At 46.2% G+C, this 14,534-nt stretch overlaps 2 protein-coding genes across 7 annotated transcripts in view; both read left to right on the forward strand.

Annotated features, from left to right (window-relative positions):
• The window catches only part of Rfx4 (regulatory factor X4), a 65,731-nt gene extending 63,470 nt beyond the window's left edge, over positions 1-2,261 (forward strand). The window contains exon 14 of the mRNA XM_052165207.1: positions 729-2,261. Coding sequence (XP_052021167.1) covers positions 729-1,001 — 273 coding nt within the window. The 3' untranslated portion in view covers positions 1,002-2,261. The remainder of the gene's footprint in view (positions 1-728) is intronic.
• A 10,209-nt stretch (positions 2,262-12,470) lies between these two features.
• Ric8b (RIC8 guanine nucleotide exchange factor B) overlaps positions 12,471-14,534 on the forward strand; it is a 97,336-nt gene continuing 95,272 nt past the window's right edge. For 3 of the 6 annotated variants that reach the window (XR_007974575.1, XM_052164818.1, XM_052164819.1), the window contains exon 1: positions 12,471-13,018. Coding sequence is in view for 5 of the 6 variants with exons in the window: in XM_052164818.1 (XP_052020778.1) it covers positions 12,935-13,018 (84 nt within the window). In the remaining variant the exon portion in view is untranslated. The remainder of the gene's footprint in view (positions 13,019-14,534) is intronic. The other 3 variants (XM_052164817.1, XM_052164821.1, XM_052164820.1) reach the window with 2 other exon arrangements.

The following is a 14,534-nucleotide window of genomic DNA, read 5'->3' on the forward strand; positions in this document are numbered from 1 at the left end:
CTTGCCCCCGAAGCACCCCTCTCCTGCCTTCCCCCACCAACCCTGTCTCTTCTTGACTCCTTCCTCTGTATTCACACAGAGCCCAGTAATTTACCATTTCCCTCCTTGCTTAGCTTCCAGGGCTCCAGCAAATGTGAACCGAAAAGAAAGATGTTCTTAAATGACAGGCACTAATAATAACCTTTGAAGCTGCTGGCTTGCTTTCTCTTCAAAAGCCTGTTTTTAGGCTGCAGTTCATGATTGACTTCAGCTGTAAAATGCTATTTTTAATGTCATTGTGTTTTACCTGGGAGTGCTGTTCTCTTGGGTTGATGGAATAGGACTTATTGTGTCTCCATAGGGAACGGCAGAACTCACGCCCACGTAGCAATCACACTCAACTGGACACACTTGCTGGTGTGTACACATGAGGTACACCCACCACATCACCATGCCTCCCCCTCACCCCCTGTATTCCTAGTTGGGGATGGTCCTCCCGTTACAGAGTTGGCGCACACAGCCAGTCACTGGCTTGCGAGTGAAACACCAGCTTGGTTCTGGCTCTGAAGACCTTAAGACTTGCCCACTGATTGTTTCCTTGGACCAAAGTTTACTCTTGCTTGATGATTCCATTCCATCAACTCCTGCGGATAGCATCTTGAAATGTTTTCGCTTAAACAAGATTGCTGTTGGGCGCACATAACTTCGAGCTAACTTTAATTTTGTGGACTTTCTTTCTCCTCCACAAGTACCCTTTCAATAGCCCCACTTCCAGGATGGAACCTTGTTTGATGAGCAGTACTCCCAGGCTGCACCCCACCCCAGTCACCCCCCGCTGGCCAGAGGTGCCGACAGCCAACGCGTGCTACACAAGCCCGTCTGTGCATTCCACGAGGTATGGAAACTCCGGTGACATGTACACGCCCCTGACCACGCGCAGGAATTCTGAGTATGAGCACATGCAACACTTTCCTGGCTTCGCTTACATCAACGGAGAGGCCTCCACTGGATGGGCTAAGTGACTGCTTCCATAGAAATCCATATTTAATATTAATAATTAATAATAATAAACCCAGTACCCACCCTCCAGAAGACTTTATCTCAATACATCATAACTTGCGGGCTGACCTAAGCATCCGTTCTCCTAATGAACAAGAGGATGTTCAACATGGAATGAATAGACTTTAGTTCAGAAACAGGACTCACTGAAAGTTGGTTGCATTGGGTTCCCGACCCAAGCCAGACTTGATGGTTTCTGTATAGCACTATCTTGGGCAGGCCAACCTATGCCTTTCCCTTCTGTTCTATGACCTCGCATGGCAACCACTCCCTGTAGGGTACTTATTTTCTTGTTGACAAAGCTCTTTAGTCTTGAAGGATGGATACTGGAGCCAGAATCTGGTTTGTGTTCTTGGACGGGCACATAATTTACCAAGAGCATTCACCTCGCCATCTGTCTGTCACCTCATTGTATGGTTACCAGCCCTCAGACAGGTCATCCACATCCCTACTTCCCGGTGACGTCATTACTACTTCCTGGAGTCCCTGGAAGTTCCTGAACAGGCTAAGCTCCCTGCTAAGTTCCACCCGCACCTGTCATAGCCCCTGCATTGTCCTGGACTGTAAGCACTGTTTTTGAGGGACCGAAGAGGCCTGTTATATATATATATGCCTTTAGTTGATTGATGTCTGTAGGGACCAGTTCTTCTATGTACAAGGATTTGTCCTAAGTTTGCACAATGGCTAGCTAGCATCAGCAAAAGGCAGGAGAGAGTTTTCTTGAGTTCTGTGAGAAATGTGGATTTATGGCACTAAATACTGTCCTCCGCTGTGTTACTTTGTGAAGCTGGATGGATCAAACTTTCACTTAGCAAGCACCAAGTGTGAAAACAGCTGTCTGGTTTCCTCATAAGACTAGAATACTTTCCGACACTTTGCTAGAAAAAAAAAATTCAAAGCTGTGCCTTTGAGTCTATACTATACTGTGTATGTGTGGAAATAAAAAAAATGTATTGTACTTTGGGAAAAATTTTTCTTAGGTATTTTTTTTTGTCAGATTTGTAGCTATTTGTGAGGTTTGTTAGAGATTAACATAGGTTTTCTTTCTGTATTATAAGATGCACCAAGCAATTATGGTGGACCTATTACCCTATGGGTAAGAAATAAATGGAAATATGACATCGGATGTTTTAGCAAATGTTCTGTAAATAAAATGTTTGATCACACCACCCAGTGTGATAATCATGTCTACAGCTAAAATGGAAATAGTTTTATCTGTACAGTTGTGCAAGATATGGATGGTTTCACACTCAAATAAAAAGTATTGAAATGACCAGCTTCCGTTTTTCATTTGCATTTGATATGCCGGTATGTGTCTCCAATATGGACAACATTCTTAGACCCTGGGGGTATGAGAAGGCAGAACAAAGGTAAAGGTTTTGCTGGGTGTGATGGCGCATACCCAGGGTCCCAGCCTTCAGAAGGCCGAGGGCAGAGAATGGTGAGTTCAAGTCCAGTCTGCGTCCTGTCTCAAAAAATAAGAGCAAGCGAGCGATCCAGCGGGCAGACAGGCAGGCAGGCAGCAGAAGCCTTGCCGTGTGGTTTAGTTACTCAGTCCCCTACCAACTCTCCCTGACTAATAATGATGGAGTGAGCACAGAGGAAAGCTTGCAGAGGGCCTGTTGTACAGACTGGGGCGTGCCCGTGTCTGCCTGTCAGCTCTTGCAGGGAATGCTCTTCAGTGCCAGCTCCCCCGGCAGGCACCTAGTTCATGATGCTTCCATGAGCACGGGGTGTGAAGAGATTCCATGTGCATTGCTTTAAAGGGGAACAACCCCAAGCAGTACCGTGACTGAACTCAGAATGAGAACTAAGTTCTCCCCCAGCACAGCCTTTCCATTCTGTGGCTGAAGGGAGCAGGAGAGAGGAAAGAAGTGGTTTCATGTTGCCCAGACGTTAAAGATCCAGGAGCTAAGAGACATTCGGAGGCACAGGTTTGCAGGAGCCTGTGCAGCAGTGACTGTGTTAACCTGAAGGTTTGAGGCTGTGACAGCTTAATTTGCATTCTGAAAGATTTCTTTTTAAAGCCAAGCCTTTGCGTGCTATTACATAACATGTTTATACCTGCGAGCTGATTTTAAGATGGAAATTATTTATGTTATACATAGCCTCCCCTTCAAATATATTCAGCTGTGTTACTCTACCAAAAAAAAAAAAAAGCACATAGATATTGTCTCTCACTCTCCCATGGTAAATTGGTTTGACCTTTTGTCCACAATCCATTAGCTTTATATGATGAAAGCAAGAAAGAGAATGAAGGAAACTTTGACTTTAGCCCTGTTGATACTAACCCTCAGGACGACCAGCCTTACTGGCCACTTAGACTTCAAAGCGAGTGCTATATCAACAGACAGACGTGTGGTAAGTCTGACCTTTGTCTTAATGAGTCCGAACACACACACACACACACACACACACACAAACCCACAAAGCAACAACAAACTCAAGTCATTATCAAATTCTCTAGCCAGGTAACAAGATAAACAACAACCGTTTACAAATAACAGCCAAGGCTCATTAGCTGCTCACTTTCGGTGGAAACTTGTCACCATTGAGGCCAAGAGATAGAGAAGGGGCTCCGTGACCTTCCCCAGAGAGCCAATGTGCTCCGCACCCTCACAGCACAACCAGGAGAGATGCCAGCAGAGAAGCAGCTTGAGAAGAGAGCATAGGCAGACAGCATCCTCTCCAGTGCTCAGGGCACCCGTCTGAGGCGCTAAGGGCACAGTTTGTGTTCCCAACTCTTCTAAAACCTGTGCAGACGGGAATGCCTAGCAACTGGAGTGGGGCCAGTCACTTGTCAGGAACGGAAGAGTTTTGGCAATGGGACTTTCTCTTGAGAGGGCCTCTGACAGCTTGAGCCTGGCTAAAGTCATGACCATCAGCCAGCACGGCTCACACGCATCGCAGCCCTGTGGCATCCCTAGTACTGGCCCTGCTGTGTCCTGTACCAGGCCTGTAGTCACCCCAGATCCACATAGGAAGGGAACGTATGGTCCCTCAGAGACTCGTGCAATCCGTGCAAATCCAGAATGTCTGCCATTGAGGACGCCCAACCATGGGGTTAAAGGCCCAGATCGTTAAGGGTTTATCATGATTGCTTCACCATCATATGACCTTGGATGAATGACCTCCTATTCTGGGCCTGAAGCATGGTGAATGGCACTGAGATTTCAGATCATGGTGCTTATGCTGAAAATGCAAGGCCTTTGGGAGTAAACCATCAAACTAGATTGGCAGCTGGGCAGTGATTCAAGAAGGCAGTTGCAGGGAGAAGACATGGCTTCTCCTGCTGGTGCCAACACACAGACTGAGGTCCATGCCTACAAGCTCGGCTGGTACACCTGCCCATCACCACCAAAGACCCCACAGCTGCCTCCTGCCCAACCCTACCCACTCTCCTCCTCCCACCAGGAATCTTTTGCAATTTTCCCTCTGTTCGGAACTGGCTTTAAATCTATCAAAATGGCTGCCATGAAGCTGGAGATGGATGGGGAGCATCAGGTCTCGGTTCTTCTCATCGGCAGAGGGCAAGACTTTAAAATATTAGACCCTGGGAAAGGGCATGACATAACATTGCTATTATAGGCAAAAGGGGGAAAGGAGAGGGTCACCGTGGGTCTCCGAGGAGGAAAGCTCTCTGAAACTGAATAAGATTTATTGAGATCTGAACAAATGGCTCAAAAATGTAAATCGCTAGAGGCTTAAAAACATAATAGAGGTATATTTTTATTGAGTTGGTCTTATCGACGTGAAGCAGTGGTGAATGAGGCCAATTCTTGGTTCCACCAAAGACAGGCCGTAGCAGGGACATTCCTATTCTAGAAAGGATGTGACTTTGTGTGTCAGTGGATGTACTACTGTGGCAGAGGCCCCCCAAGATTCGGGGACCTACTTCACTTGAGTTCCGTGTCTCTGTCTCTCTCCCTCTCCCTCTCTCTCCCTCTCTCTTTCTCTGTCTCTCTCTCTTTCTCCCTGTCTCTCCTGACTCTCTGTCTCTGTCTCTCTCTCTTTCTGTCTCTGTCTCTCTCCCTCTCTCTCTCTGTCTGTCTCTGTTTCTGTCTCTCCAGGGTTCCAGTGTAGTCAGGCGAGCCATTAACTGTAAACTGGGCACTTCACTGCAGCCTACGCTGTACCGCTTTCCTTAGCAGACAGACCTTCCCCTCTCTGCTGCTTGCTGCTGCTTGGCTCTCCGTGTAATGGACGCAAGCCCCCTGTCACTTTGCATTACTCTTCGAACCTAAGACTTCTCAGCTTCAGCTCCTTGGCAATCTCCCAGGCTCAGGCAGCCTGGACACTGTCCTTGGGGATTCCTCTTGTTCCTCGGAGGTCAGAGCCTTTTGTGCCTCACTAACCTCCTTCCCACTCTCTTCCTGCACTTCAGAACCCCTCCCAACCCTACCACCCCCACATTTTGCTGCTGGTGGTGTAGGTGGGGCAGAAGTCGTGGGCCAAGGAGTTAAGAGCTGTTGCTAGGAAGGGAGAGTGGGTGATGAGAGGGGTGGGCGGGAGAAATAGGACACCCCAGTCTTCCGCCTCCCTCCTTTCTCATTAGAAACGCTTCAAGAGCTAACACCGGTTCTTTGAGATCTATTATGGAAAAAAAAAAAAAAAATCAGGTCTGACCATGACAGCAAGGGTGAGAAAAATCAGCCTCAGAAACAGCTGCAGGACTGATGGATGGTATTTATAATGGTCTAATGGAAAAGCCAGAGAAAAGCTTGCGATAAGTTCATTCTCAAAAAACTGGTAAACTGTGCCCCTCTGAAGGTTGGTATCCAAGAGAGTCTAACCTCGAAGAGAACAACCATGAAAGCAGCCCCCAGCCCCGCCTCACCTTCCTCAGCTCTCTGACAGCTCTGACACACACCTATCCTGCTGCTTGGGGTCTGCTAGGTACCGGCATATCAGATATCCACTTATCACTTCCCTGACTGATGGCGGTTTCCACACTTTATTTCACCCCCTTGTTCAAGGGCAGTGCTGGGATCTGGATGCTACCCCCAGGTCCATCCAGGCTCCTTCCTGTCTCCCTTTGTTTCCACTCCACCCTACCCTGTGGCTCTCCTCTAAGCGGCTTTTAAATCAAGCTTGACTGAGGTTATACAGCCCACTGGGTTCCAACAGCCAGCCAGGAGTTCTGGGAAACTGTGATCATTAAATGAAGGCAGTTCCTAAAAACGGGGACTCCAGCTCTGCCCTCCACCCGAAGTGACACTGGACAGCAGCTTTTCCACTGCCATTCTCCAGGACAAGCACGGCCAACGCAGGTGCAAGGGCCGGGCTTTGGTTATTCTACGATGAAAATAGGCAGGAAGGAAATCAATAACTTTTTCTTGTTTTGTTTTTTAAATCAGGTCTCAGGGGGGATTTTTATTACGTTAAAAAAAAAAAAGCGCCCCAGGGAAGGAGCACTGAGCCAAGCATTCACTAGAATGAAGTCATCCGGGTGTGGGGGGAAGTAGGAGAGGGCTTGGCTACCTCTTGCTGTTAAGGTCACTACCCTTTGACAGAGGTGGCCTCTGACCTCCACAACCCTACAATTCTATTTTGACTGATCCTGAAACCCATGAAATTCAGATGTAGGCCCTGCCCAGAAGTTGAGATAAAGCTGACTAATATGGGAAAGGCTCCCGGTATGTGAGGCAGCTGAAAGGGTCTGGCAGTCCTTTGGCCAGGGATGCAATTTATTCTGTCCTGCTCCTTTCAGAGAAATGCTAATCCTTCATAGGCAACTGGAGGGGAAGACTTAAGTGTGTTGATGATGAATGACAATAATCCTTTGTCCACTGCTGCCTCCTCCTAGGGTTGAGCCTTAAGAGTTTAATCAAATGTTGGTAAGTAAATTAATGCTTTACTGCAAAGGGAGGTGCTGGGAAGAAGGGTGTGTGAGAATATATTTCCTCTGACATGTGAATTTCAATACACTTAATTGCAAAGGCATTGGTTTGAAGAGGTGTTGAAAGAGTGCTTTAGACTCCTTATTTACACACACACACATACACACACACACACAAAGAGGCTGGGTCACTGTCTCAAAACTGTATGGTTGTATTAAAGAAGCTAGTTACTTTAAAGCCATACAAATCAAGCAGTATATTAGGATTTTCTTTCTTTAAAAAAAATAAAGCAGCAGAGCTGTCCAGACCCAGTGGTAGGTACTGTCCTCAGCACCAGTCAGGCAGCTCACAACTGCCTGTGGATCTGACATCTGGTCCTTGGGTGTCTGTATGCACATATGTACACACGCCCACCCACCTATACTTGTACACATAATTAAACATTACAGAAGTAGAAAAACAAAACAAAACAACCAGGAAACACAATCTTAGTCCTGAAGATTCAGAGTGTCCTTTCAAGCACCGCCCCATTTTAGTCCAGCTAATACTGGGCATGGTCACTCCATGTCAAGTCCTATATGCTGGCCACACTGACAGCCATCTCTTCTAACCCTTAAGGCGGTCCATAAAATAGGTCTATTTATTGTCATTGCAGCCGAGCACGCCAGCATCCCAGGAGTATAAGCGACGGCCTGAATGCCCAAAGACAGAGTGACCATCTGTGAAAGGCGTTTTGGCTTCCAGGGTGTTCTGTTGGTTGTGAGAAGGGTGTCCAGGCATTTGACAAACCATCTGCTTTCTGAGAATCACACAGCGGGTCAACAGTGGAGACTCGGTTTTCCATCTCCTGGTCTATTTGTTGATGGACAGTTCTGAGCTGTCACCCAAAGGGCTGGATTTTCCCAAGAGCAATGTGTATGGGATTCTAAGTCAAGGAGCTGCCAACAGACCAGGTAAATAGACACTCCTGAAGGGCAGGGCCCATTTCCTGTGCTAAATGTAAAAACCTATTGTACACAGTCAGTGTAGATCAGTTATAGGTGTATTTGCCAAGGACTGGGACTGCAGGCTCAAGTGAACCATTACTGAGGACTACCTACCATACGTTCTAGTTGTTCACGCCACAACATGGAGGTCAGAGACAACCTGCACGAGTTGCTTCTCTCCTTCCACAGTGGATGTGGAAGCTTGGGTCAGGGGTTGGATTTGGCGGCAACTGTCTTTACGGGCCATCCCAACAACCCAAATTCTGAGCGCTTCCGGGATTTGCATCTCGCCAAAGGTTTTGTATAGCAAACCTCTCCTCAAAAGCTTTTCTTATTACCCCTGTGCCCACTACATCTTTTGATTTGTACAGTAATTATGTTTAATTTACTCCGTTTCTGTTCGGTTGCTTCTTATATCCACTGAGGATGGCGTCAGCTGCTTCTGCTTGTCTTGTTTCGTTATGGCGCCTAACACTTCAATAAACAATTTTTGTTTTTGTTTGTTTGTTGAGACAGGGTTTCCCTATGTTGAACTCACTTTGTAGACCAGGCTGGCCTCGAACTCGCAGAGATCCACCTGCCTCTGCCTCCTTAGTGCTGGGATCAGAGGCGTGCGCCACCACTGCTTGGCTCACTGCATTTAACACTTCAGTGTTTCAACAACAACAAAAAAAAGTAAAATATTTGTCAAAAGAACAAACTATACTAATTAACTTGTTGTGAAAGGGTGACTTTATTCTTCATTAAACAAATGAAATGAACTCTCATTTTGCCAGATTATTCCTATTTCTCTCTCTCTCTCAAAAAAAAAAACCAAACCCAACAACAACAACAACAAAAACCTTTACATAGACAGGGTCTTGGGAGGCCACTCCAAAACTAAGTTCACTAGGTGATCTTCCAAAAATATCCATTCGCTGTTGTTTTTCCGTGCTAACTGCTGTTTAAATCAACTGGGAAACTGTTGAAATGTTCTGTACCCAGGCCCCAGATAGACAGAGTCAATCTGTCTCAGGTGTGTCCACACAAGGAGATTCACAGAATGGACAGGTAATTTCCACAACCCCTTATCATGCATATGCATATGAATATGCAAATGTGGCAGCAGTGTTTTAGAATCACAGGGCTAAGATCTAAAATGAGGCTCATGTTAATCCTGGTTGCCAATATTGAAGACCCTGGGTGAAGACTAGCTAAGTAGCTGCCCCACCCAGGGAGGTGGAGCTTGCCAAGTGATTGGTCCTATCCTGAATGAATGGAATTTTCTGAACTCCCCTTCTGCGATTACAGAACAGTTGGTTTCTAAATGTCTGCCTCTAAGGAAAATGGACAGAATGTATGACAGGTGAGTGGAAGAGGCAGGTTTTAAGGCTGTCAATGTCAGGGGCTATGTAAAGACTTTTGGTTTGCTATTTTTCAAATACCCCATTGTCATGACAAGAGAAAATTCTACAGCAGGTTAGTTATAACATAGTCCAAAACAAACATCGGAAAACCCTAGTATCTATTGTAGGCCCTGTGATTGGCCTTTACTCCAAAGGCCACAGGCATCTTGATATCAGAATAGGGAACACATTTGTTCCTAAGTTATACCATTTATCAGCAGACTTGTTCACCTATGATAAAAAATAATCAACACACCAAATTCTCTCTCTCTCTCTCTCTCTCTCTCTCTCTCTCTATATATATATATATATATATATAATCTTTTAAGTATTTGTTGCATTGATTTCTGAAGTTCTAAATGCTAATTCCTTAGTACCATACCATCTACACGGTAAGAGAAACTGAATTTAGTGCTAGCAAGGGTTTCCAGTCACTGAAAGTCTCACGTAGCCAATATTGAGGGAAGTGAAGTGATCTAATGGCTAAGTCCAGGCTCTGGCACAGAGTCTAGGTTTAACTATTGACTTTGGATAAGTCACTTAATTTTTCTGGGACTAGAGTCTCATCAGTGGTTAAGGAATGAGTGGAGTTAGAGTCAAAGATACTTTGATTTGTAAAAATCAGAATATAAACACTTAAGATTTTTAAAAAACAATTTCCTAAGCTATTAATTCATTCAGCTCTACTTTTTTTGTTTCCCTTTTTAGAAATACAGAATTGGAGTCTAAAAATATAGCCTATTTCTGCTAAACAGACATTTCAAAGCTGTGTAAGAGCCTCATTTTTTAAAGAAAAAATACCTTTATTGGAATACTTTCTACTGATTCTCTTCAGGAGGCCTTGACTACTGATGGTTTTATGTCAACTTGACATAAGCGAGGGTCATCAGGGAGGAAGGAGCCTCAGTTGAGAAAATGCCTCCATAAAATCCTTGGTAAGGCATTTTCTCAATGAGTGGTCAATGGGGGAGGGCCTGTCCCATTGTGGGTGGGGCCATCCCTGGGCTGCTGGTCCTGGGTTTTATAGGCAGATTGAGCATACAGCAAGCCACAAGCAGCACCCTCCATGGCCTCTGCATCACCTCCTGCCTCCAGGTTCCCGCCCTGTGTCCTGTCCTGACTTCCTTTGGTGATGAGCAGTAATGTGGAAGTATAAGTTTAATAAACCCTTTCCTCCCCAACTTGCTTTTTGGTCATGGTGTTTCATTGCAGCAATAGAAACCCTAAGATGACAACCAAATAAATAGTTACCTAAAGAGGACTTCAGGAAGTACTGGACAGATTTGTTAGATTTCCAGTTTTTTACTTAATTGGACCTGTTCTCTATAAAATGGAAACAGTACCTTTGCCAATGATACATTAGGTGCTGCTTCAATGACTTTAAACTATTATACCTATTTAAAAATGAGAAGTAAATTTTTGTAAACTTAAAAGAATTGCTATATATTTTAATATTAGGGTTGTATTTTACATGACCTTTCTTAGAAATATTCTCTTTTGAGAGTCATATTAAAATCTTTCTGACCCAACTTATTACAGATACAGCATCCATCTTTTTACATACTTCGGATCTGAAATGTCTGGGCCCATTGATTAAAGGCTTGGTCCCCAGTCCATGATACTGTTGGGAAGTGGCGAGACCTTTAAGCAAAAAGAGTTAGGTCCACAGTAGCATGCCGTTGGAGGGAATGCTGGACCCTTCCTGGGTCTCCGCCTTCCAGGTGCCATGAAGCGGGTTCTTGTGCTATGCCCTGCCAGGGAGCCATGGTGTGCACTCTGGTCACAGGCAGGAACACCTAGGAACCATGGACAGAACCAAACATCCTTTCTCTTTAAGGATCCGCTTTAGCATCTGTCTCAAAAACAACAAACAAAGCCACAGTCCTCTCCCGCTCGACTGGTCAGGTGCATGTTCAACAGAATACTGGCTTCATGAAAAGTATCATTATCAGGAAATCCATGTTCCATGGGCTTGGCTTCGACACAGTTTAAATCTCCCCAGATCCCCAGATCTTCTACAGTATAACAGAAACCCAAGAAAGTGAATAAACACTCGTACAGCTCCCCTTCCTCTTCAGCAAAGCTTACGAGGCCCACAGGGATGACCACAGAGATGATTACCTGAGGGTAAAAACGCTTTGAAGTTTCTCGCAGAATTCATCTATTCTCTCTGAAAGAGCCAGGGAGTGCAGAATAAGCTCTAAGTCCAAACTTAATTTAAAAAACTATGCATTTTAATTTTTCAAGACTGTTCATTTTAAAACAAGAACAGCAGGGCCGTTCATGGTGGTGTTCACAAGAACAGACCACCTAGAGAGGTTGAGACTTGCTTTGGGAGCCAGTGTATCCACACTATATTGGATAATGCCCAGTAAAGCACAAATTCTCAAATATTTGATTGTTCTGAGAAATTCAGAGAACCCGGATGAAGTGTAAGTGGCTGGCACAGAACTAACACTTGGAGAATATGTGCCTCCATCACCACCGACTCCTTTGATATTCTGGTTGTGTGATATTTACGAGTGGTTAGAGTGTAGACAGACACCTTTGGGAACGACCTGGATTCAAATCTCAACTTTCTCAATTACTGATTGCAGAGCTAATTTCCCTGGGTTCAAACCCCAGGTATGCATCTGATTAGTTCTGTTAGTTCTGAGCTTTCAATTTATTCATTTGGAAAATAAAAACAAATTCATATATATATATATATATATATATGCCAAATTTCTTAATCTATCATGGTTCCTTAGGGTTCCACAAAGAACTGTGTTCAATTTCCCATGTTGCTGCAGCCTGTGCATAGCAGGACTGCAACTGGGTGAAGAGGGTGAGCATTCCAGAGAAGGAAACCGCTAACTGAGCATAGAGGGAACTCAACCTGGCGCTTGACAGCCACTATCAAGGGCCGGTCGTTTCGCCTTCGTCAGTAAGTCCAACCAGCCACGTTTGGTGTATGTAGGTCAGCAAAGAAAAAAAAAAAAAAAACCCTAGCCAAAACCCAATTTAGACCCTCCCACTAACGAACGGTTCCCTTGGCCTCTGGCCCCGGGCGGTCTCAGGATCCTGGTTTCCGGCCTTCAGGGAACTACATTTTCCAGCATGCGCTCTGGAAAGAGGGAAGTCTTTTGCACTGGATGACTACCAATTCCGGCATGCTATACGATCCACTAATAACTCAGATGACAGCGTGGGATGACCCCATTGCATGCCGGGAATTGTAGTGTAGTAGCGGTAGGCTCGCAGATGGGCGGGGAACAGCCCGCCAGTTCTCGTCCGCTAAAGGAGAATGATTCATAGAGTGTTAGGGGAGAGAGTTCTGCTCGTGGAAGCCCGCTGCGAAGCCCAAGTCTTCCCCAAGGCTGGCAGACCGAAGGGAGTAGGCAGGGCCTGGGCCTGACTCAGTCTCTGGTGGCTCCTCAGGCCTCCACCAAGCCCTGGGCCTTGTCGGGGGAGGCCTCCAGGCGCTGGTTGCTGGGGGAGCGGTGACGTCGCGGGGTGAAAGTTGAGGGGCGGTGACGCAGGGCCTGCCCGGGCGGAGGCTGGCGGGTTGGAGACTGGAGGGAGGGAGGGAAGGAGGGAAGGAAGGAAGCTGGGAAGGAGCGAGGTAGCGGGGGCGCGAGGCGTTTACCTGGGAGGCAGCGGCTGGGGCGCGCACAGCGGCTGCGGCTCCCCCGCACCTGCGGCCATGGATGAAGAGCGCGCCCTCTACATCGTCCGGGCCGGCGAGGCGGGGGCTATCGAGCGGGTCCTGAGGGATTACAGCGACAAGGTAAAGAGCTCTGGCCCCGGGCGCTCGCTGTCGAGCCCCCTGGGCCGCCCTCGGGGCTTGCACTTCGCATCCTCCCCACCCCCCTCATTCCGGGGATGCGCATTGCTCTCCCCCGAAAACGTTTCCGGCTTGGGCATGCGTGTTTGTGCCCCCAGCCTTTCCCACTCGTTCATCCTGCATCTACCCATTGCCTCCACTATAATGCCCGCTCTGATTTCTGAGCTAGCAGCCTGTCCTGTGGTCTTCTTCCTAAGCGTGCAAGTCACACCCCCAGAATCCGTAGTTGCGCGTCTGCCCAGTGCCCCATTCCTGGATGCATGAAATGCCTGTGAGGCTTTCTCACCTGTGTAATGTGAAAATACACGCTTTCTGCATAAACACGGCCCTTGACATGCATAAAACATATCAGCAACGATGGCAGGTCTTTATGTACCTGTTCCATTGTATGGTTTACCATGCGTTGATGTCTTCTATGTGATCTCCTTTGATATCCTCAGAGTGCTTTAAGAGTAGATGGTATCATCCTTCCCATTTTGTAGATGAGGAAACCGAGGTGCAAAGAACTGAAATCACGCCCCAAGGTCATGGACGTATGTTGCAAGTGGGTGGAAAATCCAACTCCTAATAATACCTGTTATTTGTATCGCATTAACAGCTTCTCTGTTCATTATCTCATTTAATCTTGACAGCAGTCCTGTGAGGTATTATCTATGTTTTGAATGGAGCCTCCAGATGGGCTTAATAACTAGCCCAAGGTCATTCTTGGGAACTAGAGGCTTCCCACCTAGGTTTTCAAACTATTCACTGACTGATCTTTCACTTCAGTGAAAGGTATCTTGTTATTAATACCACTTCCATTTCTGGAGAACCTCTCTCTCCAAGAATCATTAGATCTCCCTTTTCCTTCCAGTGGTTTCACATGTTCGCTTTAATAAGTAGCCTACCTAACATCTTTAGGCTGTTTAGGAGACGAGACTTGTATGAGAATACTTGATGATTCTCTTCTCTAAAGACCCACCCATCACCAGGTTATACCCTATATGTAACTGATATCTTATTCTTCCTTTTTTCCCCCTTCCTATTTACCAGCCCTCTCTGAAAGAGACATGGCCGTATGCCCCTGTCCATGGTCTTACTTCTCTTGTGTGCCCACTACTCCACTCTCAGATATCTTGTATTAGTAGTGGATTGCCAGTATGCCATTTCTGAGCTTAGTTGAAAATACCCCCAAGAAGAGATCTTCTTGCTTAAAAGAAGCTTCGTTCCCACTTAATCTCCCCATCGATCTAGTGAACACAGTGAGGAGGGTATTCCTTGTTTCTCAAATAGTAACCCTTAGGAAAACGATGTATTCCCAAAGTCACATACCCAGTGAAAAGTGGGACTGAGAGTTGAATCTAGCTGTCCAACTACAAGTCTGTCGCCTTGTTTGCTGCGCTGCTTTCTTAGGTAGGGTGCGCGGGCTGTATTCTAGTCACGTCTTGGCCCGTTCACCTGATATGCTTAGTGTTGAGCA

The sequence above is a fragment of the Apodemus sylvaticus genome, chromosome 20 (genome assembly GCF_947179515.1).
Source record: "Apodemus sylvaticus chromosome 20, mApoSyl1.1, whole genome shotgun sequence".
In the NCBI taxonomy this organism is placed as follows: Eukaryota; Metazoa; Chordata; class Mammalia; order Rodentia; family Muridae; genus Apodemus; species Apodemus sylvaticus.